Genomic DNA, 13937 nt, shown 5'->3' on the forward strand with positions numbered 1-13937 from the left:
TAAATAGTAGGCTGATTGGGTATGCGAAAATAGAACGTTTTATAGTATGTGACATTTCAAAAATGTTGTTTTGCTTTCAATGCCAGGATGTCATACTCATTTTGGCTTTTAATCTAGTATGAATAGCTGCATGCTATTGAGGACGAGAATTGTCTTTTGAGAGCCACATGTTTTTGACAACAGCAGATAATCAGAAAAAGGGGACAGGCTAACAAACCCAGCTGCGCATTACGTGACGCATTCTCAGGATGGGTGAGCTTAGTATGTTGATATTGGTTGCTTACTACATTTTTACTACACAGTACATTCTAAATAGTATGTAGAATGATTAGTACACAGTGTCATTTTAGTAAGTAGTAGGCAAAACAGATTTCGGACACGGCCACTGCCTGCCTGGTGTGACAGTTCCTGCGTCCCAAATGGCACCCTATTCCCTATATAGAGCTCATAAGGCTCTGGTCAAAACTAGTGCACTATAATTTGGGAATCAACCAGTGTGTTTAAGACCACCCTGATGAAATAAAGAAGAACATTAACTGAACAGATGGTAATGAGCAGAAAACACATCCCGCTGTTTACAATCTCATTTCATCAATTATACTACTGTTTCAGCATTATTATTTTTTTTTTTACATAAATAAAGTAAAAATGCATAAATAAAAAAATCAGAAAAGAGACGATCAACAGAGACAAATCTCCTTAAGACTGCTTACAAGAAGAGGAGGCACACCAGAGAGCATCGTGCATCAAAGCATCCGAGCTGACAACACTGGAAGCAAAGCTTGGCATGCTTGTCGAATACAGTAGCTCCACTAACCTGTCCTGTGTTACAGAGGATGTTTCTGTAGCGAGAAAGAGACAAAACAGGTTTGCCCTTCCCAGTCAGAATGTGTTGAGAGTGAGTCTGTGACAGTAAATCCTAAGTGTGACTGGCATGCTAACATCTGCTAGCCTGGGCGGGCATAACGCATCCGTGTTGAACCCTGTAGAGTGATACAGAAAGGGGTAGGATACACCTATGAACACAAGGCAGACTCACGCTCTCCTTTCAGCAACACAGTTGGGCCTACTCTACTCTTCCATTCCTCTGTGAAGACTGAAGTGGGACAAACTCCAGGAGGCACACTCACCCATCTACATACCCAACTTCTATCTAACTGGTCCAATCAAAGAGATGGAGATCACACCAAATGTTCAGGACCACGGGAATGGAAGTCACAAAAGCAGACATGTTGCTACATGTCCATATGCTATCCTGTCAATTCGAGGGCAAGTTATTTGTTCAATCTACATACCATATTATGGTAAGTCAAAGCTAGACAACCGGAAGATAATAATGCATTATTAATAAATCCCAACCCTTTTCAATAACTTTAGGTCACTATTTTGGGGGTTTTGGGTGTGAACTTCTCAGAGGTAAATACTTTGAGCTTCTGTTAAGATCTCGTTAATCTAACAATATTCCCTCTCCTGAACATTCTAAATCCTTTAAATCAAGGACTCTCACTGTCAAACCTGAATTTATTAAATTCATCTCTTCCTCATCCCAACAGGTACTCAAATAGTTTGTTTGTTCATTTGACGAGATTAAATGTATAACAAGTATTTTGTTCTTATCTGGATGGGATGGGATGGGAAGCAGCCTTGCATTCCAAATAGGACAGTTGATTTGCAGTGACATTGCTCAATGTCCTGAGACTGTTGAAGTGGTCATATACATACTTTGTGGGGTTGCTGTTGCCAGTCTGTTTGTGCAGCATGCCAACTCCTTCACACTCATCATGCCAAACATGTTTGGCTTGACAACGACAGCAATGGAGTCAGAAAAAGCCCAAGCAGATCTGGAACCAGGCTAGGACTGCTGCAGAATGTACTTCGGAACACTTGACAAATATAACACAAGGGTACATTACCTTTATGGGGCATGGCTTTCAATAATTTAGAAATGGGAAGACAAATACTTCAGGACGTTTGTGGCAGCAAGACAAGCGCTTGGGATATCAAGTACACCTTACACCTGGCTTAACATATGATCATAATGAGAGGGGTCCATGGAGGCCAGCAGCACATTGTCCATGACTCTGTACCAATGAGACTTATCTTCCATGAGTAGGGCACAACTGTGTTGCATAGAAAAGCTTTAGTGGGGGAAGAAGAATGGCCAAAGGAAGTTCCAGAAATAGGCATTCTCAATCTTATCTTTGAGACTGTTGACTGGGTGATGCTGTTCCCCTCAGAGCATTCTACAATGTACGCCAACCAATCAGAAGACTTGGGATCAAAAGGTCAGTTATGACATCATAAGGGAAATAAGGACCTGATCGTCAAGGGTATAAATGGTGGCCATTAGGCTCCTACTTAAAGCTCTAAACATAGCGACGGACCAGGAAGTAGTTAGACATTATGGCTTGGAAGAAGAGGAATGAGAGTCGTGTCCCTCTCTACCCTCCTTGCCACTCTGGTCCACCGTTACACACTCAATGGGACCCTTTGGGGAAGGAGTGAGAGAAGAAGGTGTGAACAATAACATAGGGGTTCAGGTAGAAGACATGGAGGGTGGATGTTATACTGCTGTCGACAGGGACACACTGAGCATGTGCATCAACCACTTGACATCAACACACCACTCTACCGTGCCACTCGGCCGCGTAACCATGCCAACTGGAACCGACTTGACACCATTACGGAACCACATGGTCACCACAAGCCTGCACACTATACCAGCAATTTTGTTTCATGCTAGGATATTCTTTCTTTCTTTCTTTCTTTCTTTCTTTCTTTCTTTCTTTCTGTCCCCTTCTATTAAGGGCTCTGTCCTGAAGCACATCTACTGTGGAGTTGGGCTGAGAAGCTGAGCTCTTCTTTTCTGCAGCCTCATTACGGTAGCGTGTGGGAGGCATCTTCCTACAGACCAAACTAGACCTTCTCATAATGGAATCACGGGGGAACAAAGACAGCTCTGTGAGAGCACCAACTGCACAAGATGGCTCCTCTGGATGGATCTCTTTGTTTTCCCTGTGTCTCAAACCAACTGCAACAGAAAGACAGACAGACAGACAGACTGACTGTCGGTAGACAGAAAGGGACAGTGGTAGCTACAGCTACTTTTGAGAATGCACCAAAAAAAACAAGGCAGAAAGAATAAAGGTGTTTTGAAACCAGAGAGAAGTAATACTGAAAAGTGGCAAGGGAAACTTTAGAACATCACACAGCTGTTAGAATCCCCCCAGTCTAACCATAGGGACAATATTTGATGTAACTATATTCTCTAGTCTATATAACCAAAATACCTGCATTTCTAAAAGTCAAAAGGGATTCTCTGTTCCTGTAACAGTTTCACTGTTTTTCTATGTTATAATATTGTCTTCATCCTTCTACGACACTGTTCAGAGATCATATCAGGTAAATAGTTATCCTAAGCCCAACAACCACATACAGGTATTATGTAGTGGTTCTGTAAGTCAATGGAGTAAGTATTAGGACCCTCTAAATGCTATATTAAGACCAGATGCAGTTGTCCTTGCACAGTCATCACACAATATATATGCACAATGTAAGCAGTGATGGTGTACCTACGCATAGCAGAACCATAATTTGGGATATGTTTTGGCCAGAGAGTAAAAGTTCTGGAGGGACTATAAAATGTCAAGCATCCTGCAAGTTCCCACTTTGAAACATCATCTCACACAAACAATCTCTCTATTTCACTGATCTAGTCTGCACTCCGCACAGGGCTTGTAAGTATGCATTTCACGGTAAGGTTGTATTCGTATACCTGTTGTATTCGACGCATGTGACACGATTTGATTTGATTTGACAGATTGTGCCGAAGCATGTTTTGAGGGGAAAAAACTATTTTAGTTTTATGCTTGATGCCTTCGTCTAAGACATATACCAAATGTACACGGAAACATGGGCAAACTTTATTTCGGCCTTGAGTGAGTCTTATTGGAAGCGCTGCAAGCTAGATAAAATAGTCTGTGTGGTCATATATTAATGGATATAACCTACAAGTCTTCCTTTCTTACAGGGTAGACACGGTAACCTTGCTGAGGGGAGGCCAGGAAGCCTTTAGAAGAAGTCAGATCTTTTGGGTTTGAGTGGGTAGAGGGTGGTGCTGAGTGGTCTTGCTACAGGGCAATGTTTGAGAGATAGCAGTCAGTGGCTCTTTGGCTTGGGGAGTCGTAAGAGGCTGGGAGGGACTAGACCTCTGGCCTTGAGCCCGCCAATCTCTGGTTCTCTGAGGCCTGGAGTCCGTCTGGGTGCTTTGGTCTGGGGAAAGGCAGGCAGGGCAGGGCCCAGGAAGGAGGCAGAGGCCTGGGGCGCGGTGCTGTAGCAGGGCAGGCCTCTGAAGGGAGGTGGGAGCTGCCTCAGCCTGGACTGTGGAGCTGTGAAGCCCGGCCTGAGACCGCTCCTACACTGGATTCCTCTCACCACCCTGGGGAAACCTGCCATGGACGTCTGGGTGGTGGTTGTGGTGGTGGGGCCTTCCTGTGGCCTCTTAGGGATGGAGGCTATTTTCAGAGAGCCGGGGGACTGCGGGAGGCGAGGGGCAGGGATCCTTTTGGCCGAGTCCCCACAGCCAGGGTTGGAGGAGGAGGGCTCACTGGGGGCCTCGGTGTGGGCTGAGCTTGTTAATCTTTCCTGGGGCTGGGGTTGCTGCACGCTGTTGGGCCATGGCCTGGAAGGCTGTAGTATTTGAGGCTGGGGGAGGAAAGAAACAACATACAGATAAGCATCTAAAACTGTATATAAACAGCCTACAGCATGAACCATTGTACGCCATCCTAACAAAAATAACCAATTCTAAATAATTTCTGGTCTTTGGCTTGTGAAACCTAAATATTTTGTCCAGTCTGTTTCGCCTAACAGTCGTACACCAAGCCTACAATTCCCACGAGGCTAGACACTGTGTACTGTAGCGCCTCTCCCTTTGTTTATGACTGTAGAGCGAGAAACAAATTGCGGCGCATTCAACACATGAAACGCCGTCAGAGCTTTGATTCTGGGGGACTCTTTGGAGTCTGCAGCCAGGCTTGTCACAGTGCTGCTGCGTGCTACAGTACAGTAGTCATCTCTCTCTACACTTATTATCACTGATGTACCACTGCAGAGGCTGGGTGGGAGAGGTCACCAGCCCCATCAAAAGAGCCGCCCTCCTGCCTGCCGACTCGCTCCCCTCCACCACACCACGTCACACGTCGCTTTCCTCTGCTGGAAAATAAGGAAGACATGGGATGACAGTAGCTCTCCCGGGCCGTTTCTGGCCGCCAGGCGCCAGCGTAACAAAGTTCCCCGGCATGCCAGCACATCCTCAATTAGAGAAAGGTTAGGGTGTGCGCGTCGGGGGGTCCACTTCAGCCCGCTCATTAACATTTAACGCTGCTTGTTGGATGGGGAACATGGTGGCGGCCCTGCTTCATACAAGCCTACCTGTCAGTCAATCAAACTATGAGAAAGAGAGAGAAAGAGAGAGAGAGATAAAAGAGAGAGAGAGGAAGCGTTAGACTGAGGCTGGCTGACTCAAAGGGAATTATTCTGTCAGATGATTCGTCTATTTGGAGGGAGGTGGGAGGCTGGCCAGTGCAGGAGGAAGATGTTTATTTTTTATACCTACAGAAACAGCAACAATTCCCTACGGCGAGGCAAGTTGAGGACTTCATTTCAATATTTGAGGTGTTTATCGGGTTAGTTTAACAATAGATCGAGATCTGAACAGATCTGACACAGTCTGCAAGCATACAGGTGCGTTCAAGATTGTACCTGGAATTTCTCAGTTACATTACACTGAAGTCTGGGAAAGAGGAGCCATACACATAGGTGCAGTTATCGTTTTTGATACGTTGCACAGAGGTCTGTGTATGGAAACATTCACACGGCTAGCGTTGCGCTTCGACACCTCAGCAGATCAGATGCCTCAAAGCTTCGCCAGATCAACCCCTTTCTCATCACCACCATTCCTTGAATATGAAGACGAATTCACTAGTCCACACTGGCACCTGCTGGCCACAATGTGTACTACACCACATCACCCCAGCCTCTCCCCCGGGGCAGTGCTAAGCAGCATTTCTACACACCACCACACTCCCCCTGACGTTATCCATTGGGCCGATCTCTGGCTTTAATGTCAATGCTGCTCTGTTGGCCCTGGGGTTATTTCAACAGGAAAAACATCCCTTTCCTCCAGAGTCCAGACTGACAGTTCCTGCAAGGCCAGGTTCAGACTGCAGGGTCGGTAGGTGAAGTGTCCCCCTGCCCACTTTACTAGACTTCAGGCTGACTGCCAGGCACGGGTCCTTCAGGGAACTTTTCAAAGTCTGCGATGGAGGGGATGATGCCTGAGGATGGAGGGTAGGGGGTGATTCTGACCCCCGGACGAGGCTTCATAAATAATGGATGACAACTCGCGGGGGATTAGGGAGCGGTAGCTAATGAAAGGTGACACGGCTTTCTGAAGCCCAACACAGCACTGGAGGAGAGAAGGGGAGTCTGGTTTATAAAGCCCAGCAGGTGTTTCAAGGAGGGATTCACCTTGCTTTCCCCCCACAGTCAGACAGGGACACTGAAGCACATGTGTGGGTGTGTGGGGGGGATGTAGAGTACCTCTCGACTGCCAAATCCAGAGTGTTCCACTCGTCCTCGTCCACCCCCCCCCCCCCCATCCAGGGATCCCTGACCATCCAGCCTATTCACCATCTCTCTCTCTCTCTCTCTGCATTCAGCGCCTCGCCACCCCATCGCTGATGCTCCAAACACTGCACAGCTCTGATAATTTCATTTTAATTCTCGCACGTCTGAATTGACTCCAAACACATTTTAATAACAACAATGGATAGCCACAAGCAAATTTCCAACGAGCACACAGTAATTTAATACTAATTAGAATGATGATAAAGGAAAATGCAATTTTTCAGACCTTGACGGAGGCTGTGACGGATGACGAGACATGGGTGAAATAATGTACACTGAACAAAACTATAAACGCAACATGTAAAGTGCTGGTCCCATGTTTCATGAGCTGAAATAAAAGATCCCAGAAATGTTCCATATGCACAAAAAGTTTATTTATCTAAAATGTTGTGCACACATTTTTATTTCATTCCTGTTAGTGAGCATTTCTCCTTTACCAAGATAATTAATCCACCTGACAGGTGTGGCATATCAAGAAGCTGATTAAACAGCATGATCATTACACAGGTGCACCTTGTGCTGGGGACAAAAGGCCATTAAAATGTGCAGTTTTGTCACACAACACAATGCCAGAGATGTCTCAAGTGTTCATGAAATTGGCATGCTGACTGCAGGAATGTCCAACAGAGCTGTTGCCAGATAATTGAATGTTTAATTCTCTACCATAACGTCATTTTAAAGAATTTAGCAGTACGTCCAAACGGCCTCACAACTGCAGACCACGTGTATGGCGTTGTGTGGAAGAGCGGTTTGCTGATGTCAACGTTGTGAACAGAGTGCTCCATGGTGGCGTGGGGTTATGGTATGGGCAGGCATAAGCTACAGACAATGGACACAATTGCATTTTATTGATGGCAATTTGAATGCACATAGATATCGTGATGAGATCCTGAGGGCCATTGTCGTGCCATTCATCCGCCGCCATCACCTCATGTTTCAGCATGATAAAGCACACCCATTTCGCAAGGATCTGTACACAATTCCTGGAAGCTGAAAATGTCCCAGTTTTTCCATGGCCTGTATACTCACCAGGCATGTCACCCAGTGAGCATGTTTGGGCTGCTCTGGATCGACGTGTACGACAGCACATTCCAGTTCCCGCCAATATCCAGCAACTTCGCACAGCCATTGAAAAGGAGTGGGACAACATTCCACAGGCCACAATCAACAGCCTGATCAACTCTATGTGAAGGAGATGTGCCGTGCTGCATGAGGCAAATGGTGGTCACATCAGATACTCACTGGTTTTCTGATGCATATCTGTATTCCCTCTGTATTCCATAGATTAAGGCCTAATGAATTTATTTCAATTGACTGATTTCCTTATATGAACTGTAACTCAGTAAAATCTTTGAAATGTTGCATTTATATTTTGGTTCAGTATATTTGTTCAAATGCTTGGATGTAGATGCCACTCTCTATATTTAGCCAAACAGCAGAGTACCTAAATAATCTTACTGGGTTATAAATCGCTCTGGAAAGAAGCAGCTGCTAAATAACTACAGAGTAAAATGTAGAAAGGTGGAGGGATGCAAGGACAGAGAGAGAGAGAGCCAGAAGGTGGAGGATGAAGAGTGTTGGAGGAAGAAGATGTGAATTGTCAACAGAGTGCAGGCGATGCAGGAAACACTACGAGAAGAAGCCTGTCATACACAGATGGACTGTTCCGAGTCGGACTGCGCCAGGGAGGGACAACAACACCAGACACAGGATAGATGGGGGAATCATCAGACCAGGACCAGGCATTCCTCATCATGCAGACGGGAAGGATGGAGGGAACGGAGAAAAGGAAGGAGGGGTGGGTTGAGAGAAATCTGAAAGGGTACTGTACCACGCCGTATCTCTGAAGTAATGCACTAGCTGTTCCACTCCTTGCCAACGGCAGTGTGGGAGAGGCAGAGAGAGAGAGAACAAGGAAGAGAGAGAGAGAGAGAGAGAGAGGAAGAGAGTGATTCAAGTTAGAGTAACAGGAGACCAGAATGGATGGAGGGTCACCAGTCCATTCTGCAACAATTGATTTTCACAGATCCATTCTACACAAAAAAGACTCATGTTCGTTACGTGTATGCAATACACACTAGGGCTGGGCGATATTTGGGGAGACCTCTTCTACGATATGCTACTCCAAATATTGCGATATCCGATATATAACGTTATGTTTTGCGCCGTTAATGACTAAATAATTCAAGACTGTGCCATTTTTCTCCTTCTTTATGATATTATAGTTGCATTCTCATTAAATAATCTTATTTTGGTGAAAACATAAGGCTTAGTTAATTCATTTAGACTTCATTTTCAACATATTGATACAGCCAACTGCACAGTTTGGATTTGTAAAGTTCAAATAGAGTATAGTCACGATATATCGTCTTGCACTTCACGCTATATCATCAATGTAAAATATCACGATATTCCATTTACTTAATGATATATTGGCCCAACTCTAATACACACTCAGGCATCAGTATATGTGTATCATACACACAAGAAGGTTTGGTACATCTGTACTATACACACTCAGGCATGTTAGGTACTGTTCAAAAATAGACGTGCTGTGCTGTTCAATGGATGTGTTCAATGATGCACTAATCTCTCGTGGACAGACGCAGGTAACATAGGATGGCATCGTAGTCTCAACAGACTGTGGGATACGAAGATCAACGAGTAACTTTGATCATTTGTACTAATCCCGATTTCGCAAGGTGTTTTTTTTATTTACAGATTTTATTGGCCCCTCTACCCCTCTTTATTTTCCCTCGTCGGATGACAAAAGTTACTTTGTTTTACATTTTTGTTTTTACAGCTTTTTGTTACATACAGTGCATTCGGAAAATATTCAGACCCCTTCACTTTTTCCACATTTTGTTACGTTACAGCCTTATTCTAAAATGGATTAAATGTTGTTTTTTATCAATCTACACACACTACCCACAGTTGACAGTGCACGTCAGAGCAAAAACCCAGCTATGAGGTCGAAGGAATTGTCCGTAGAGCTCCGAGACAGTATTGTGTTGAGGCACAGATCTGGGGAAGGGTACCAAAAAAATGTCTGCAGCATTGAAGGTCCCCAAGAACAAAGTGGCTTCCATCATTCTTAAATGAAAGAAGTTTGGAACCAGAGCTGGCCGCCCGTCCAAACTGAGCAATCGGGGGAGAAGGGCCTTGGTCTCCTCTGTGGAGATGGGAGAACCTTCCAGAAGGAAAACCTTCTCTGCACCACCACCAAATCAGGCCTTTATGGTAGAGTGGTCAGATGGAAGCCACTCCTCAGTAAAAGGCACATGACAGCCTGCTTGGAGTTTGCCAAAAGGCACCTAAAGGACTCTCAGACCATGAGAAACAAGATTCTCTGGTCTGATGAAACCAAGATTGAACTCTTTGGCCTGAATGCCAAGTGTCACGTCAGGAGGAAACCTGGCACCATCCCTACGGTGAAGCATGGTGGTGGCAGCATCATGCTGTGGGGATGTTTTTCAGCGGCAGGGACTGGGAGACTAGTCAGGATCTAGGGAAAGATGAATGGAGCAATGTACAGAGAGATTTGATGAAAACCTGCTCCAGAGCGCTCAGGACCTCAGACTGGGGTGAAGGTTCACCTTCCAACAGGACAATGACCCTAAGCACACAGCCAAGACAATGCTGGAGTGGCTTCGGGACAAGTCTCTGAATGTCCTTGAGTGGCCCAGCCAGAGCCCGAACTCTAACCCGATAGAATATCTCTGGTAAGACCTGAAAATAGCTGTGCAGTGACGCTCCACATCCAACCTGACAGAACTTGAGAGGATCTGCAGAGAAGAATGGGAGAAACTCCCCAAATACAAGTGTGCCAAGCTAGTAGCGTCATACCCAAGAAGACTCAAGGCTGTAATCACTGCCAAAGGTGCTTCAACAAAGTACTGAGTAAAGGGTCTGAATCCTTATGTAAATGTCTTATATATTTTTTATTTGCTAAAATGTCTAAAAACCTGTTTTTGCTTCGTCATATTGTGAGGTATTGTGTAGATTGATGAGAAAAAAAACAATGTAATCAATTTTAGAATAAGGCTGTAACGTAACAAAATGTGGAAAAAGTCAAGGGGTCTGAATACTTTCCGAATGCACTGTATTTTCAATAGCTGCAGGTTTGACAACTCCACCCTTCCTGTTCATGATATCGTTAATAAATATAATACTTTATTTATTCCATAAATATTTTTTTAAAATCAATAAGTACATTTTTTGTTTAACCATATTATTGGATGTAATATTTGTTCTGTCTTTTCTAGAGGATATCATTTAAATTGTAACCAGCTTTGTATGGCTTGTTAAAGAAAAGGCAATACCTTGAACACAGCTTCATTTTCAATTAATCTTTATAAAGGCAAAAAGGCTATTTTTGAACAAAGGACGAGCCTTAGTAATCTACTGGAGAACCAGTTTGGGTAAGTATAACTTATGTATGAGTGAAGCTTTTAGTGAGAGGATTAACGCTTTAATATTTAATAATTTCAGCTCCCCAAACTCGTATTCATTATAGTATAAATAGGAATGTTTAATTTTGTCTACCTTAGGTTCCAAATAAAGTGTAATATTTTTTTCTCATATGATTTAAAAAACTAGTCTGGAGTAAGCAGATAAGTAAACTGTGATATGACTAAAGAGTCAGTGTGATTTGTCAATAAATAGACAGGTATTTAACCTCTCAATGGTTGCAGGATCTTGTCTATTTTTGCTAACTTTCTATTGAAATTTGTTCATTTATATCTTTAGGGATATGAATACCAAGTATGTCTATTTCACCATCAGACCATTTTATTGGTAAACTGCAGGGTAATGTAAAAGTTGTCTTTTAAAGATCCAATATGTAATATGGTTTTAGTCCAGAGAGGCTAGAGAAGTGATTTAGATCTTCAATGAGACTGTGCAGGGATCCAGATTGTGGACTTAAGAAGAAACATGAGTCAACGGCATACATTTACACTTTTGTTTTTTAACCCTGGATTTCCAACCGCTTGATGTTCTTCTGATTTTAATAGCATTTCGATGGCCATAACAAATGGATATGGAGACAGTGGACAGCCTTGTTTTACTCCTCTTGACAGTTCAATATTTTCGGAGAATGTAACCATTATTAACTATTTAACACCTATGGTAGCTATATATAACTTTAACCCATTGTATAAGATATTAACCTAAATTAAAATAGTCCAGACATTTACATATACATTGTAGTCGTACTTTATCAAAAGCCTTTTCAAAATCTGCTATGAAAACCTGGTTTCTTTGATGTTTCTTATTGTTCTATTGTTTCAATTCATGTTAGTATATTATCTCCAATATATCGTCCATGTAAAAAACCTGTCTGATCAGAACAACAAAAAATAATGTTTGATACACCTCTACTGTTCTGCCATTAGGGCCTGGGGTTTTTCTGGACTGAAAGGATTTAATTGCCTCAAGAAGTTCCTCCTCTAAGTTGGCCTTCACACAGGTCTTTCTGTACATTTGTTAATTTTACATTATTATTATTATTATTATTATTATTATTATTATGAAAAAAACGTAGAGTTAACATCATTCAGTGGAGATGGAGGAGACAGAAAAGAAAACATGCTTTAAATATTTGTATTCCCCTTTCAAAATATAATTTGGTGAATCATGGATGACTCCGTAATTTGTAATGATTTTCTGTAAATTCATTTCTATGTTGAAGACTCAAGAAATGTCTCATACATTTACAATTTTCCATCCTGTTCACTTTATTTTTGTAATAAATTACACCTCTAGTTATTTTTGTTTTCCTCTAACGTATGTGCTTATATAGTACAGTTATTATTGCTATCTACCTGTGCTGTTAGTTCCTCTATTTCCTTTGTTCTGATTTTGCAGGAAATTTCAAATTTTGGAAGGGAACATTTGGACAATGCTTTGGCTGAGAGTTTCTGTTAAGGGGGGTGGAGACTTCGCTAGTCTCATTAGTATCATTTCTCATACATCTCCCCCCAGAAACTCATTGGTTGAGTGATGTCATAGCTCTTTTTAGGAGGAGTAGAGAGAGAGAGAGTAACTGAAGAGGATAACTGATGTCGACAATAATTGAAGGCTGTCAGTGCGTCATTCATCTCGGAAACCCAGAAATAAAAATCTCCCATAATTGCGTCAGATGCTCGATTTCAATCACATACACTCACAGCACAAACACCTGGAACACAAAAACAGAACACAAACACTCACAACATGCATAGAGCGTGCGCACACACGCATAGTGTAGCACAGTCGCCCTCAGTTATGTAAAAAATGCATTTAAAAAAACAACTGTTGAGTTCAATTACTAAGGGGGCTCTTCACTCATTAGCAGATGTGCGTGGAGTGTCTCTCGATTGAAATGTGTGGGATCAAGGCCCTAACGCTCTTCCGAGCGTGACGGGAGAGAGAGGCTGATTGGGGGCAGGGATGGAGGGATGATGAGGGGATAGAGGGATGGATGAGGGGATGGAGAGATGGATGAGGGGATGGAGGGAGGGAGGGAGGGATGAGGGGATGGAGGGAGGGATGAGGGGATGGAGGGAGGGATGAGGGGATGGGGAGGGATGAGGGGATGGAGGGAGGGATGAGGGGATGGGGGGAGGGATGAGGGGATGGGGGAGGGATGAGGGGATGGAGGGAGGGATGAGGGGATGGAGGGAGGGATGAGGGGATGGGGGGAGGGATGAGGGGATGGAGGGAGGGATGAGGGGATGGAGGGAGGGATGAGGGGATGGGGGGAGGGATGAGGGGATGGAGGGAGGGATGAGGGGAAACAAAGGCTGGGGAAGTTTCAAATCAAGTTTTAGGCCTGTGATGAGGGATACTGCCCCCATAGTCCTTGGCGGCAGGCGTCTACCAAGTCCCACAGACAGAGATCAAAGGGCAAGAACGGAATGAATTAGTGGAGAGTTTCTCTCTCTTTGCATTATTTTTGGTCTTGACCCATTTTTCAGCATATTGTGGGTGTAACTGTGCTCTCACTGCTTTTAAAGACTCTAGTGAGGAGACTGGAGCACTTTGAGAGTTCTCTGAGTTATTTTAATGAAACGCCAAGGCTAGACAATACCAGTTGGTGCTAGAGAGATTACTACCAAGGCAGGTTGTGGCTCTCCAGTCTGCTCTACTGGTCAAGTATTGAAAGAGCCCTTCAACATGTCAGCCAGCTCGAAAACTACAAAAGTGGCTTGCAATGCTGACATGTAGAAAACAACAGAGAAAGAATCCACAGTGACCAAGTCAGG

General features: G+C 43.7%; 1 protein-coding gene across 1 annotated transcript in view; it reads right to left on the minus strand.

Annotated features, from left to right (window-relative positions):
* Window positions 1-2789: 2789 nt before the first annotated feature.
* The window catches only part of ccser2b (coiled-coil serine-rich protein 2b), a 118262-nt gene continuing 107114 nt past the window's right edge, over window positions 2790-13937 (minus strand). The window contains exon 10 of the mRNA XM_084179025.1: window positions 2790-4704. Coding sequence (XP_084035151.1) covers window positions 4159-4704 — 546 coding nt within the window. The 3' untranslated portion in view covers window positions 2790-4158. The remainder of the gene's footprint in view (window positions 4705-13937) is intronic.

The sequence above is a fragment of the Coregonus lavaretus genome (assembly GCF_964263955.1).
Source record: "Coregonus lavaretus genome assembly, chromosome: 1".
Classification (NCBI taxonomy): domain Eukaryota; kingdom Metazoa; phylum Chordata; class Actinopteri; order Salmoniformes; family Salmonidae; genus Coregonus; species Coregonus lavaretus.